The sequence below is a fragment of the Poecilia latipinna genome, unplaced genomic scaffold, assembly GCF_001443285.1.
Source record: "Poecilia latipinna isolate Pla-1442-1.1 unplaced genomic scaffold, P_latipinna-1.0 Scaffold516, whole genome shotgun sequence".
Lineage (NCBI taxonomy): Eukaryota > Metazoa > Chordata > Actinopteri > Cyprinodontiformes > Poeciliidae > Poecilia > Poecilia latipinna.
This window is the reverse complement of record NW_015113132.1, coordinates 159,250-175,155: the sequence shown is the minus strand read 5'-3', so window position 1 is coordinate 175,155 and position 15,906 is coordinate 159,250. Positions and strand designations below refer to the sequence as shown.

Sequence of the window (15,906 nt, the reverse complement as noted above, 5' to 3'; positions counted from 1 at the left end):
CTTTTATCTGGATATAAATTAGAGGGTACTGGTACACGGGAACTGTAAAAGTAAAAGAATGTCCCCTGCTATGTGTTATACTTTGGCATTCTGTCCTCTCTAAAAGCCAAAGAGAAGTCACTCATGTTGAATAAAATTCTATTAAAGCAAAGCATTTATTTAAATATTTGATATTATGATGGTTTTGGGAATGAGAATATTCCTCATATGCACCAGTTGATGTAGGAAACCATTGTACTCTACCATACGAGTTGTTAGTAGGCTTTTCAGGATCAAATTCTTTTCAGTGCACTCATACTTGTGCTAATACTCCAAAGATGTCCTTTGTTTATGCAACCCTCCAAAATGATTCTCTTTCAACTGTTTACCATTGTAAACAGTATAAATTTATTATTGATATTTGCACATATTTTGTCCTCACATGAACTTTGTAGATATAGGTGTATTACCTGACTCCTTTTTTTTACCTTTACGATTCCATCACGCAATGATCTGATTATAACATTACTTAATTTTAAATTATAGATCATCTGTCTGCTCTCATGAAGATTCTCTCACCTCGGCATGAATAATGTTTCACACTGAAATTGATACCATGATTTATTTTCCGAGTAATTTGACTAGTAATTATTTGTCTTCTTGGCGGATCACATAGAGGATTAATCTTTAATCACCAGATGGTCAGCAGATCCTCGAAAATGCATGAAAAATTTATAAAGTTGAATAATCCAACATCAGGCTAGTGAACACTGAATATCAGTCCGTATATGTCAATAGGCTTGCACTATTTAAGCTGGGAGTACAACAAAATCAACAAACATAAATAGACGCAGGACTTGATGTTCCACAAAATCTGCTTTATTTCCTCATGTTGCAACCTAAACAATGAACATGTTTTAAGCCACAGACAACTATTTCTGCAATACAAATACAGTATAGAAACATCCATCCATCTGTCCACAGTCTATGCTTTCTAATCTGTGCAAGGTCTATTGCACGAGAGGAGGGGATGGACTCAGGACAGTTCCTGAGTCCATCACAGGCCAAGATAGAGACACACGGGACAAACTCACACACTCATTCCTAAATGCAATTAGAGAGACAAGTTGACCTAACTTGCAACTTTTTGAACTGTGGGAGGAAGCCAGCAAATGTGAAGAAAACCCACTTATTCATGGAGAGAAAATGCAACTCAATTCAGAAAGACAACAGGCAAGGATTTGAACCGAAGACCTTTTTACAACACAGCTACCAACTGCTTCACTGCAGCCATTTAAGAAATTAACAAGAATATACTTTTCTTTTGCAATAAAATCATAGTGTATATTGACAATTAATTCAGATTGTCAATGTAACTTGACAAAAATATTTGGCTACCAAATTTGGTAACCAATATTTGGCTACTTAATCTTCTTTAGGCTTTTCCAGATATGTTTTTTTTTTTTCTTTCCAGTCTATGAGACCAGTCTGATGTATTTAACAAAGACTTAGGGGGTTTCTTTTTACTTCAACTCACATTTAAATAGAGACCTACTTGGTTAGTGGAACAGACAATATGCAATCTCCCCCCTGCTGTTGTAGTATAATTTAAAGTCAAGATTGCTAGCTGCACCTCCTGTCTGGTCCCTTGTAAAAGCTGTAGCTAATTTAGTTTAAGCTCTGTGTATGTCTTAAATTCAGAGTTCTATTTATATTCCCTGATTAAAAAAAAGCCTTCCTGAGTCAAAATCTGCTGCATACTCTTTTTAGAAGAAGCAGTTTCATAACACATAACCTGTGCAGTCACAAATAGAAGGAGCTTAAACCATGTTTACATAAATTCCTGTTTCGTCTGAGATCACACTTGCTCTGCACCATTTGGTTACTCTATTGACTCACTGGACTGCACTTCTCCTCCCACATCAGTGGGATTAGGTACAGATAGTCTTCACCCACTGAAAATGCTTCTTCAAGGGTGCCAAAGCCTTGCTATGTAGAGAAGACAGCCAACAAAAGCGAAAATTAAGAAACTTGTGTTATGTCTCTGTTTTCTATTTGCAGGTTTATTTTTAAGAGATAAGGTGTGTTTATAGAGAGTTTTTTGGACATTTTCTCTACATTGTGCCTTTGTCATTTTACTAAGACATTACCACCTCAAAAAACATCTGATCATTTTTTTTTTGTTTGTTTGTTTGTTTGTTTGTTATTTTTGTGTACATAAAAACCCATCAAGGTTGCATTATTATCGCAACCCAACTTACACACAGGGACGATTTGATTTTCTTTTAGGTCTTGTCAGTATTAGGTGTCTTTGTCTTTCAGAATGTTAAGTTCAAAAAACAGAAATGACATGAAACAGATATACAACTACTGGTGTTTCTTGTGCAAAAATAATATTACATATTGCTATTCCTTATTATATTTATAGCTATAGCAATAGAATGTTTGTTCATGATTATCTTTGATGGACAGATTCATGTGGAAAGTGAAAAAGCAGGTATGTTCATAGTAAATATTAGGTATTTCATGTATTCAAGACATCAGAGATATAGCATCACAATGTTATTTTACATGTAAATTACAATCACAGATTTTAGCACCATGCCACATGTAAAATATATCTCTTAAAATAAAATATTAGTGTACTTTGGCCCAGGAGTATATCTGCACAGATTTCCACCCATTTATATATTGAGTATCACTGACATTTTAATGATTTGAAAAACCCTCAAGCTCAGTTTTTAGCAATATTCAAACTTCATGTTCTAATTCAAAGGCTAGACAACAGTAATATGCAGATAAAACACACATTTGTTACATATAAGTTCATTCATATTTTTAAAGCAGTATTTTATTTTATTTTTTTTCATTTACAATTATCCTATTATGACTGGTTTGCATTTGGAAAGAGTAACATTTTGAACACTTATGAGTGAACCACGTTATCTCACCTCACTAAATGAATAATTTCTCAGGTGATTTATCACTCTCTAAACATGTCAGAAAACAATGAAATTGTGCTAATCTCGAAACCTTGGGTGATGGATGTACATAATCAGCAGCGTAAACGTCACAGATGGTCAGTTTGCTCTCAACTTTGCACTTGAAGCAAGGTTGTCACATCAGGAAGGTAAAGCTGTGGATTACTAAAGAAATCACTGTCATTTTTAACAGACCTTAGAAATAGCAGGCAATTATCTTTAAATCCGACAGTGAATGAACCTATTTGTTTAATGTTAAATAATACAATAAGTGGCATAGTTTCAGTGCTTCTAGAAGTAAACTTCATTTACATCCTTTTGTTCTGGGTAAAACTGTGTCGGAGCCATTGTTGCTTTCCAGCTTTTGTTGTCTCTGTCTTTGAACAAGCAAATATGCGGAGCATCCCCGCCAACCAATTTGTGTGTGTGTGTGTGTGTATGTGTAAAACAAATTATATCGTGCTTGGTAGGAGCCAAGGTTAAAAGGAGCTGTACAAGTGTACGCCATTTAAATTATCTTCCTCTGTGTATTTATATCTCCTGATTCTAACTGAGTTATGGTGCACACTGTTCTGTATCTCACTGTTTTCTCATTACTTTCCTTGATATGCAGTGGGAGCTTAAGTCTATCAGCTGTGACAGTGTTAGTATGTTTTAATTTTCTGTTAATTAGAGCTTTGAGCGTGCACGTTTGTGCAGATTTTCTCTTATCAAGTTAAGTATGCAGCCTGCACGCCAGTTCTGTTGCTTCGAGGCTACAGCCTTTTGCTCCTCCAACTATAAAGCACTGGCATTTGCATTGAGTCATCAAATCTGTCTGTGTGTCAGGAGGTAGCTGTGTGCTTTGATAAGAACAAATTATAAGTGGATGGCTGGGAACACAACATTATTTCCTGCCACCATATCAATAAAAATAGATCAATTCACTACTGATGTGCTATTTGAGAATGCAAAGAGGGGAATAGGGGGTTCAATGTGATGTCTTAATTGTTATGCATCTTCTGTTCTGGCTTAAATTTGAAAGCAATTTACCACAAATGAGAGCTTTCCTCACATCTAGCATGGATAACAGCAATCCGTGTGCAATAGATTGTGATTTGTATGATGTGCTTGTATTCTGTGTGGACACGTTGTAAGTACTTTGCTTCCATTTTTCTCTTTCCAGCCAGGAAGTATGACAGCAGCGAATATCTTAACATCACCGGCATCACAAGGGACCAGGCTGGAGACTACGAATGCAGTGCTTTAAATGACATTGCCTCTCCTGACACCAAAACAGTAAAAGTCACAGTCAACTGTAAGTACATCTCTTTCTTCTTCCTCTTTTTTTTAGCACGCTTCTTTCACCGACACAAGGAAAGGGACGGGGGCAGCCTGAAGTGACACCGGTGTCGCATCCCTGCCACTGCTCTTCAAAAAAGTACGTCTTGTGGAAGTTTGAGAAAGTAGAAAGCCAGACAGCGAAGTTTCTTAATATTTAATGTGAGAATTTCCTTTTTGTCTGTGCATGCGGATGATTAATTTGCGCAAAAGAAAGGTCTGACTGTTCTAAGCGCTATTCCATTATGCAGGTAATGAGTCTTTCAAAAGTGTAAGGAGACAGTAATGAGGAGCCCAGGCATTAATGAATGATACCGGGCTTTAGCTGTCGTGGTCACATGGAATTCAGCACCACTAGGAATGAGCAAGAACAGGGGCTTGACAATTATGGTCGATCCTTCTTTCTTTATAAGTGCTCCTTCACCGCGCTGTTGTTCAGGGAGGTTTTTGCATAAAAATCCTGGGTTGGATCTCGCTTTTTGGCATAACGTATCAGCCAGCGTGTTACATAGATGGTGGGGGAGGGGCAGGAGTGAAAGAAAAGAGGCTCTTTTGCCGATTCCGAAAAGCTAATCATGCACGTTTTCTCATTTAACCTTCAGGAAGTAGGGTTATTTTATTTTATAAATGTTTGACTACCTAATTATTTTTTTACAGCTTTGTGTCTTGCAGCCCCCTGTACTATATTTTCACCTCACTGTGTTAAGATAGTTCTTATTCCGACCTCCTTATAAAACCAAACCCTGGCACCATTATTTCGGTCTAATGTTTGGCTCTAATGAGCTGGACATGAGTGCAGTTTCTGAGACCAGTTATTTATAGCTCTATTGAGACGTGGGTTCAAGGATGAAAAGTGCTTTGACAACCGGTAGCGTCTTTGTGTTACAGAAGAAAGGAGATATTCTCAGTAGTTGATAGGGCATGTCGCAGCCAGACGCTGCATTTTAAAGTAAGACTGCATGGTTTTGTCGCTTTAGTCTCAAATCTAAGTGAATAGATTAGGCATAATTTTCTTGGCTGTGAGACAAAGTGTGCACATCGCAAGCTTCGGAAAGACCCTTGAAGCTGAAGTCTCTTGCAGCTGGTCGAGTGTTGAGGCAGTTTTTGCCTCCTGCCCTCATAAAGCTGCAGAGCTCTCCTTGTTATTGATTTGACGAAGGAGAACAGCAATAACAATTTAAATGGTATATTATAAATTTGAATCTTGCAGAGTTTCATGTTACCTGGTAATTTATCACAAGTTTAACTATTTTGATTTAATTCAAGTCCCAAAGAAACAAGGAGCTTGCTGTGTCGTTTGTGATGTGACCTCCTCTGCCATTGCTCATCTTTACCTCAGACAGTAACTACAGACCTGAGCACAGCACAGCGCCATAACACTAGCGTATAATAATTGCATCATTTGCAGCAACAACTGACTTGAACCACATATTATTATAGAAAACATTCCTACATTTGCCTAGCACTTCAACAAACTGCTTAGAAAGATGCTCAGTACATTGTGATGTGTGTTTGAACACTCAGAGTTAAAATTGAATAATTCCAGAACCTGGTAGTGATCAGAACATTTTTGGTGTCAAGCCTCTGCATTGGATACCTGCATCTTCTACCTACAGTGACTGTAAACCAAAACCATTGAAAGAGAAAACATAGAAGTCATGTATTCGACAATTATCACTCCAGTTAGAGTCCAGAAAACAATTCTTCAGAGGAAGAAAAGTCTCTGATGAACTTACTTTAGTACAAGCTTGCAGCAGAGATGCAGTTATTAGGCCAGCAGAACCACAAAGCACTAATGTTGCAATAAGTAAAACTCAGCAGACAGCTTAATAGTTCTTACTTTTATTGGTTGTTTTTTTTTTTTTTGATTGCTTCATCTTTAAGACCTGAGTTCCACAACACTCCTCCAATTCCTCTTCTCGTGTTAGCCAACATTTTCAGCTCCTCAAGCTGCAACTGTTTCTCTGTCCTGATGTAAAATCCAAAGCTACTTTATCACAAACAATTTTTCAAGAAGCTGTTTGTCCAAGAGGCTTTTTTTCATCAATGTGTGATTAAGTTTCTTTAGCCTCAGCTGTACTTTCCCTTAACTTTCCCACTGGCTCCACAATACAAAAAAATCGGTCATAGAGCAACTGAACAAAAACTGAAGTAATTTTACTAAACTTGCAAGCTGATCTGGAATCCATGCAAATAATTCACCTGCTCATTATGCTCATCCCGGCTCATCGGCTAATCAAGAAGATAATCCAAATGAACACTAAATAAAATCTAACTAAACAGTTTTTTTTTTTTAATTCTGATTAATTCAGCTTTCTAAGATTACTCCTCTTTTCTCATCCTTTTCAAAGTATACCCTTGCAAAGCACTTTGTGATCTACATGTCTGTGGAAGGTGCTATAGAAACAAAAAGATTGCTAACTTATTTTTCACCTCTCAGAACAAGGAACCCGTGTACACATTCCCACTTTGCCCTTATAGTAGATCCATGCTAGCCTGGAGGTGACATGTTGTCAGAACGTTATGGTATTTTTTTCTCAATCCTAGTTAACCCCCTTTTGGAGCAAGGAAGGAGGGCTAACTTACAAGAAACTGCTGGAAAGAAATATCTGTTGCTCTCAAGATCAGAAAAGAAAGATTTCTTAGTAGATATAGGTTAAGCAATACCAAGCCACTTGTTGTTTTCTAAGTTTTCCAGGCTGTTGAACTGGTTTTTTGAATATGGTTATTCATTTTTTGTTTTTACATGCAAACTCTCTTTTGCTACTCTTTCATTATATGAACATGATGTATACTCAGATGTCATTTGCCTAGGTGATGCTACTGTATGCATATATAAATGACTCAATTTATTTATCATGCTGTAAATGTTTCACAATTTGTTAAATACTGTTAGAGTTATGACCACCACTGATTCATATATAGTCAGGGTTTTTTCTTGTTGTTGTTTTTTTCTGCTTCACAGCCGCCTCTTACATGAAAGGTGCTGAGTTTTATTGCAGCTGTTTAGCATTCAAAGTGCTGTGAATCCATTAAACTCAAATGAACAAAACATTTAGCTGACATTAAAGAAGAGGAGCATTGGTATTTAGTGGCTTTAAATGGGAAAGAAAGGTATTTGTAAGCTGCTGTTTTCAGTCTGTTTAGAACATTTAAAAAAAACATTTTTCAATATACATTTTGTTTTTAATTACGTACCTTCAGTGATGCATATGTCATTTTCCAACTTTATGAAAGCAGAGTGAATAAATCCCATTTGTCCGCTGGAATGCCTGATTCAGTTGGAGCACATAATGCTGCATTCATGAAAAACCCAAGCGTAGTTATGTCTTTGATGAGAGCTAGACTTAGCCAAGTTTTTTAATTATTATAAGGACATTAGTTTTTATTTGACTTCAAACAAGAACACAGTCCTACAAGGCAAAAACCAACATGTTTATATTCTAAAAATAAAAGTAGCGTTGCTCTTCTTAGCTTATTAAATAAGACTCTTGATTTGCTCAAATGGTCTCTAGAGGATTTTACACGTGTCAGATCTGTTTAGTCAGTCAACAATGTAAATTGTTCCATTGAAAGGATTTCAAAGCGAATAACATCCAGATACAACTGAATGTGGATCATTTCTCTTTATTTCACATAGTATATACCTAGATAATGTAAGTAACCTTTATGGTGTGCACTGACCCCCCCTTTCACCATGTTAGCATTGATCTGTTGTTTTCTTTCTAATAGCAGTTTAATGAAATTAAGTCATAAAGATCAGTTTGTCAGACCTGCACCACTTATTCTTAATCACGCTATTTAAACTGCATACAATTCAGTGGCATTGACATTTCATGGGTTAACAGATTAATTAAATATGTATATGTTCCTTCAAGAACAATGTGATTTTTTTTTTCTAAGTTAAGAGTACAGTTGACCTCGAAGCTAATTGCAGATTAAGGACACTAATTAATCTGAGCGAACCAGAGTAAGGAAAACAAAACTGAGCTTGAGCATATTTCCAGTCTTAATAAGAGCAGCCTGCAGTTTGCCTTCCTATCATGTGGTGGTTTAGAGACCCTGTCACTGTGCATGTGTTGCAGCACTTGCAACCTCAGCTTGGATTTCTCTGAAGCTCAAAAGACCACTTTGATTAAATTACTTGCCTGAGTGGGCTTCTTGCCTTTATTCGCACAGTGATAAATGAATGCCGACTGAATACTTTTATCAGCTAAAGCTGAAAGATGGCAGCCATACAGAAGGTCGTCCTGGAATCAGATTGGCTGAGGGCCCCTGCTTGGCAAAAGGATATTTCAACTGCGAATTTACCCGATGAAATTCGATCTCCGACCTACTTTTCAAATTTACATATTCATCTTCACTGCAGGTGGGTACTGTTATTGGCTGAAATTCTCCCGACACAGTAAGATTCAAAAGCATAAATATCACATCTCAGCAGCTAAGTTGCAGGGATGAGTGAGAAGGAAACCACGGTGGAACACCTCCGCCTGCGATCAAACGCCAGCATTTCATTAATTAATGAAGCCACCTCGTTGCAGAATCAAGGCGTTCATCACTAACTGCGGAGATAAAACATTAACAGCAATCTGTTTCTCTTTCAAGATGAGAAATCAGAGGTGTCTGACCTTGCTAAGCAGTTTACAAGGTTCTTCTTCGCACACAGATAAGTCTGCTGTTCTACAAGATTATGTTGCAAGGTGAATTTGACTGTGCACAATTTTTATTTATTTATTTTTTTTTTGTAAAAGCAACTGAGACATTAGTCTGTCTTTTGCTTCATTTTATGCCCTTTTTGTTGTGGATCGTATTTGCATACACACCACCTGCTCTGATCTTATTTGCACGCTCATGTAGTATTCACAAAGCTGTCACAGATCAGTTACCAGAAGAGGAAAATGACACAATAGCTCGGGCACTTCTCACAACTGTATCCAGACACATAAAACAGGCTGTAGTTTGATAACTAATAATGTATGAAGCCCTAAATTTGCATACGAGCAGCACATATGAATTATTCTCTGTATATTTATGAAGCTGTTTATTCATATATTTCGTTAATAAATCTCATGAAATTGTGTGAGAGCACAAGTTATATTTAGAGCCATATTGTTGCACATGAATAGAAAGACATTATGTCCCCTTAATTAATCCTTTACATTTAAAGTGTTGTCTGAACCACAAATTAAGAGGCATAATGAAGCAGAAGTAAAGAAAAAGCATCGTTTTGTATGCTTAATTTGACAGAGATGATTAAAAGTGTGAAAGAAAAGGGAATTGGTTTTATTTCGTAAACAGTTTCTGAAACACAAATTGATCAAATGGAAATGCAGAAAATTCAATCAGCTCAGTGAGTTTAGAGTAAATTAGCCTACCGAAGTAATAACAAAAAGAGACAGCTAACTTACAAACAAGGGGCTAAAATTCCCATCAGTTTTCACAACGACGGAATCAAAGCTATGTTGGAACAAACTTCTTACACAGCTCACCAAAACAGCCTGTGGAAGCTTAAAAATGAGCCAATAATCATCTTGAAACAAAAGATTGCGGTAATCTCCAATTACTCATCATGTATTGAGAAGTTGTTTCTTGGCACCTATTGTAAAGATGTTTACAAAATAATGTACAAAAAAAAATTAAGTGTTGTTCTGGGAAGTTAATGACCCCAAGATGCTGCTCTTTATTGCAATCCTGGTCCACTTGTTTGATACTAGTGCAACTTTAGCATCAAACAAGTGGTGACAACTGTCTTTGTTTTTCAACAGTTTTTTTTTTTTAGATCATTGCTCTGATATGGGCAATGTTAAAAGATAAGCTTTTCAAGGTAATGCTTGAGGATTAAAACACATCTGGTGACTTCTGGTTCTCTTGTTTTTGCCATTTTGAAAACTGAGAAAAAGGCCTTTGTGCTGTTTCATATTTATATCTCAAGGAAAAGGCAAGTCATAGAGAGCAGCGTTAAAAGATAATTTTATTTTTATTGACTCTAGACATCTTTGCTGTGGACATCAATACTTTAGAAAGGTTCTGTTTTTAAGAGATGTGAGATTGCTTTTTAAAACGCTGGACAGAATGCAACTAAAGCATTATCACCAGATTTCCCCGTGACTCTTAAAGATATCAGTTTTAACGTCTAACATACAGGGCACCCTGATGTTATCTGTTTAATATTTGACTTTTTGAAAAGTTCTGTGCCAACAGCCTTTGCTGATGTGCTCCTTAGTGGTTGAGCAGCTTAGCTATTTACAGGATGAGTGACCGTGAACACATCAAGTCTGACCTTTCAGAAACATAGATCTATCCTTCAAGTATCTTTAGAGTGCCCTTGCTGGACACTTTTCAGCAGTAATATTAACTACTCATTCCACACTGATGGCGTCCTGGGTGACTCTTTAAAATATTGATGTCCGTTGTTCGTTCTGAAGGACTGGATGTTTCAGATGTTTCCCCCCATCTGGGGAATTTTTTTTTTTTTTTTCTTAGAATGATTATGTGTGTGAAACCTTTAAGAAGGATGCAGTTCAAGGAGGAGTAGCATTTTATCTAGAATTATATGCGTTTGTCTATTTTAAGGAATGAAGCATAGAGAGAGAGAAAAAAAAAGAATAGGTTCTGTTCTCTCATTGGCTGTCAAATGTAACACGGCACATATTGTCCAAAATCCACATATAATCTGTGACGAGGTTTTTGAAGTTATCCTCCCCAGATACTACTGAGCAGCTGAGGGTTGTGTGGTGACTCAGAAAAAAATAAAAATAAATAAAAGAAGCTGAGAAATACAGACGGCTAAAAGGAAACATGGATGAGTTCAAAACGCACATGGTCAGCATGTGATATTTCTATTGGGATTCATATTTTTGTGCATAAGCTCTATTTATGTTTAATTTTTTTGACCTCAAAGATGTTTTTTTTTTTTCATATCAATTTGTTTCTTGAGCGATCCACAATAAAGGAAAGGGAAAAATCCAACAAATACCTGTAGTATTTGTTTGATGTTTTTTTTTTTTTGTATTATGGTATAAGACTTATTGAGAGTGATTATTTTTTTTACATTGCTACAACATGAATTAGGCCTGAAACATGCTATAACCACAATTTAAAAGGAATAAATTGATCCAACATCTCTTTTGTTTCATATTAAATCCTTTTTTCTTTACATGATGATCTGCTTCACCATATCAGGCTTAAATCACTTAAAGAACATGTAGGTATGTTGATGCTCTGAAGAATGGAAGCGGTGCACTGATTTCCACCACACATTGTCTCTTTATAAGCACGAGTTAGCGTGTTAGAAAAGACTGTGCATGTGTTTTGCACATACACATTGTGCATGCATCCACCCTCTAAAGTTTTAATTGGGTTCCTCCGACACACTGTCACTCTTTGTTTTATGTTCTTTTATCTATGCTGTTTTTATGCACACTAAAAGTGTCTACACAACTCTTTCCCTTCGTTTTTTAATTAAGGTTAGGGGTTTAACTTTGCACAGATAGACTTAAACCTTTTTACTTCATGGCACAGTTTCACTTGCCTTGCAAGCTGTACCATACTTGGTTCAAAGTTTGCCAGCCATTTTTACGCCTCCTGCCTCCCCCAAGCACCCTGCAGCTATGAATTCTGCTCACACTTTCACCAACACTGTTTTTTTTTTCTTTTAAAGAACAGCCTTTTTTCTTGCTTACAGTAATTTCCCAACAAAAGTATAAACATTTTAAATAATAATGAGGATGCATATTAAATCTGTTGTAAGCCTTTCAAGCTATACCTCTGTGGAGGGTTTGCAAAAAAATAAGCCAGCAGTGTACACTGAAAATTAGTCAATCTGAACATTATTTTGTCTTTTCTTTGTTCCCATTTTGCCTTTCATTCTAGTTCTCTTATCACGTTTGTGACGCAGACGTTGCTGGTGTAGATGCTCCCCCAGCATGCACTTCTGACTCCGCAGAAAAAGTTGTTCTGGGAAGTCATGACCGACTCACATAAATAAGCAGCCAAACCTGTTTGCCTAGCACGACCATCCAATATTACAATGTCAAGTAATGATGACAAAGTAAACAACTATTAGCGGAGTGTGGGTGTGTTTGGACAGTATTTCACTGTCAGTCATTATGGACTAATAGCTGCATAGCTCTTCATTTGCATGTGACAAAATGCATGCCCTGACTGTCGTGTGTGTGTGCGTGCGTGCGTGCGTGCGTGCGTGCGTTTGTCCAGTGTGAGTGCAGTGTTGGCTTGTAAGGTTGGATCAAAGGGAGGAGAAATGTTCCTTCCATGGCTCAATGAAATCAGGTGTTGAGAGTGTTTTAAAGTAAGACACAACGTCTCTGTTGAGCATTTGTCGAATACTTAGGCTTACAATTCAAAAGAGAAGGCTTCCTAGAATTGGTTTCTGATCCATTCCTAAGTAGAGTTAAAGCCAGTGCCCTCAAGCTGTTTAGATGTAAATCCATCTCTCTACATCTCTCCAAAGCTCTCGTCTTGATTGCTATTTGGATTCCATGCTACACGAGGGGCATGGATAAATGAGTGAAACCTTGATCTCCAGCAGAATAAATGTTCTGGCTAGTATCACATCAGAATTTATTGGCACACACCAACTTCCTTTTTATGCTTCATCTTTGATTTTATTGATTGATTTTAAAGCTTGAAGTGGTTGGCAAAATTCAAATATCTTTAAAAGCACAGGTTTACGCAAAATTCTGAGTTTTATTCCTCATTGTATTTCATTGTCCAAGCTTTAAAAAGCAAATTTCTTGTCTACTGGCTACACTATGTGCATTTATGAAAATTGGCTTCTATGGTGTGAGTGGTAGTTATAGAGGTGGTCTGACCCAGTGCAGGATCCTACCTGCAGGGATAGCGACTCAGGTTTGGGGTATAGGTGGGTGAGATGACTTCCCCGGTTGATATCTTTTGAATAATTGTCGAGACTCGGTAGTGGATGAGTCTCGACAATAGTTAGTTATTCCTTGCTTGACAGTCGTGTTGTGGGAGAGGATTGTTTGGTGTTTTGTGGTGGCACATTTGTGAAGAATATAGGTTGTTGAATCTGCCAGTCTACTTGGTGCATTTGGCCTCCTTTTTCTTGTCACTCACACTGTAGTCCCTCCAGTACCACCACAGTTTAGCTGCCAGGACATTTAAAGAGAAAGGTAATTTGTCAGGAAGTTTTGCATATTGGACTATTTAGTGTTAAATACAGACAATGGATTAAACCCCTTCTGTTGGCCCAAACAGAATGGCACATTAAGCTGGTTATTTTTAAGCCATGCATTGTATGAAAAGCAGGAACACATTGTTTGCTTGTTGTTTTGAATTGAAAACTTAATGAATTAATAAATCCTGGCAACAGACTGACAAAAAAGCTGGACAATGAAGCCTACAGATGGTAGTAGGGAACACTGTCTCTGTGTGTATGCTGACAAGTCATGCACTGATGAGTCCATTTCTTAATTGCTGGAAAAACCTCTTTTTTTTTTTTAAAATCTGACTCAAGATGTTGGATATTAATTAAAAAGCATCCATTTTCTGAGTTTGCTTGGTAAACAATTGCATGCTAGTGAGTAAATCTTGATCATAAATCTTGTAGAGACATGTGGGGCATAATCTTTGTCGTGTTGACAAGCTTTGTATAAAACAGGTGCAGCTGAAGTCAGTTTGTGATCAGCCCACAACTGGCCATTTGTCACCCCTGAGGGCTTCGCATGTGCTCATTTTTCTGCTATGCCCGTGCTATTCCTGGACCCAACCCTTCACCCCCATCTGGTAGAGTCACTACGACTGCAGGTATGATTTACAGCACTACCCCGGCATTCTGTAGGTACTAAATTACCTGGATTATTGAATTTTTATGATTTTTAGTGCACTACTTTGCATTCTCCTCCAAACCTCCTGGTGTATTGCACGATATATGATGATATAAGACATGCCAGCAAGTTAAAATTGGAATTATTGGATTTGACTAGATTTTATGGCTGTGATCCGTCATAACAGAATCCAGTGCCAGGTTCCAAATTGAAGGGATGTGATATTATTGATATGCATAAAAGCAATGGCCTTCTGGACCACCTGCAAAGGTGTATGGAGTTTTTTTTTTTCTGCTTTCAGTGCTGTAATAGTTAAATGATTTTTTTGAACTCTGCTTATTTGCTTTAGATATTTTCAACTAGACCTTGAGATAGGCAATACAATACAAGAACCTTGGATCATTTTTTTTTTTTTTTTGCTTACACTACTGCAAGAAATAACTTGATTTTTTTTTTGTTGTCTTTTATAAGCAAGGTAATACATTATATCAGACCAGACAAACATTTAAGACACAAAGCATAATGTTATGCTTTCAAAAGTACTCCTATGCAACCAGACACCATCATTATGTTTATTTGTATTGTGGGTATTATGAGGTTAGAGCTATACAGAAATAATTTCAAGTAGTGGTTTCAATTGTGATTAAATAAATGAGGGTTTCATTGTTTAAAAAATAGCTTTTTAAGATTTAATCAAAGTATGTTTTGCATAAAATTGCAATCATAATGTCTTGTGTATTAAATTAATATTGAGTTATAAACAAGAAAGATTTGTTGCTATTTCTTAAATCTTAATAATTAATAAGGGCTATTTGGTACTAAGGAGCAACAAGGGTTATATTTTTTATTAAAGTAAGTTTTGAAAAGGACAGCATGTCTTTAATGTATATTGGTGCTAACCCATTCAGTGATTTATAAGTTAATATCAGTGTTGCAAAGTCTGTTCTCTGAGCTATAGGGAGCCAGTGTATGAACTCTGGGACTGGGCAGATTTTATTTTATTTTTTTTTGTTTGTTTTTTTATTTATTTAGGTAAACCTAAAAAAAAAAAAAAGAATACCAATTTGAGCTAAATTTGTATTTTATCCAATTTAACTTAAATTGGATGAAATGCACTTTGCTTTTCTCATTCAAAGGGATAACTTTATGCCAAGAAATGCCAGAAATTGTCCTAGGTTCACCTTGTACATTTCATTTAGATTGTTAAAAGCATTGTTAAGTCTGATGGTTCTGTTTGGGGACATTGTCAGGCTGCAGAAGGATTTGGAAACTCATCAGACACCTCCTCATTGTATTGTGTAGTGGATAAACACCTGGAGTGCCTAACGCTCTGTATAGGACTTTCTATTTGCTAATCCCTTTTGTTGGCTCAGCCTAATTTGCTTGTCAGGATTTTAACAACTTCTCACGGAGAAGAGTAAACCAAATTAACCCTAAATAGAAAATCATAGTTTTTCTATAGAGAAAACAGAAATCACTGTTTGTCTTAACAAATAATTGGTTGTAAATAAAAGTGAGATGAGTCGGTGCATAAATCGAGCATGTTCTAGAAAACAATTGGGATTTTCTCTACTTATTCTTACTAAGAATTACTAATATGTATTTGTTAAAGCATTTTAGGTGTGAGGTTTCGAGTATCGACTCACCTGGCTGAGCCACAGTGTTCACTGTCCTGGTAACTGTACAGGATGACAGCTAGGTCACCCTGACACTTTGGGAGCCTTCAGATAATCAATGATGCCGCACAATGACACCAATGGAGGATTACGAGGACTCGCTAAGCCGCTGTCGGTCAGCACGCTGCATTGATTTTGTCACAG

The 15,906-nt window shown here is 36.8% G+C and overlaps 1 protein-coding gene across 2 annotated transcripts in view; it reads left to right on the top strand.

The window, feature by feature from the left end:
* Window positions 1–15,906, top strand: part of negr1 (neuronal growth regulator 1) — a 185,419-nt gene that overhangs the window by 109,107 nt on the left and 60,406 nt on the right. For both annotated transcript variants that reach the window (XM_015040552.1, XM_015040553.1), the window contains exon 4: window positions 4,126–4,257. In XM_015040552.1, the coding sequence (XP_014896038.1) occupies window positions 4,126–4,257 (132 nt within the window). The remainder of the gene's footprint in view (window positions 1–4,125; window positions 4,258–15,906) is intronic.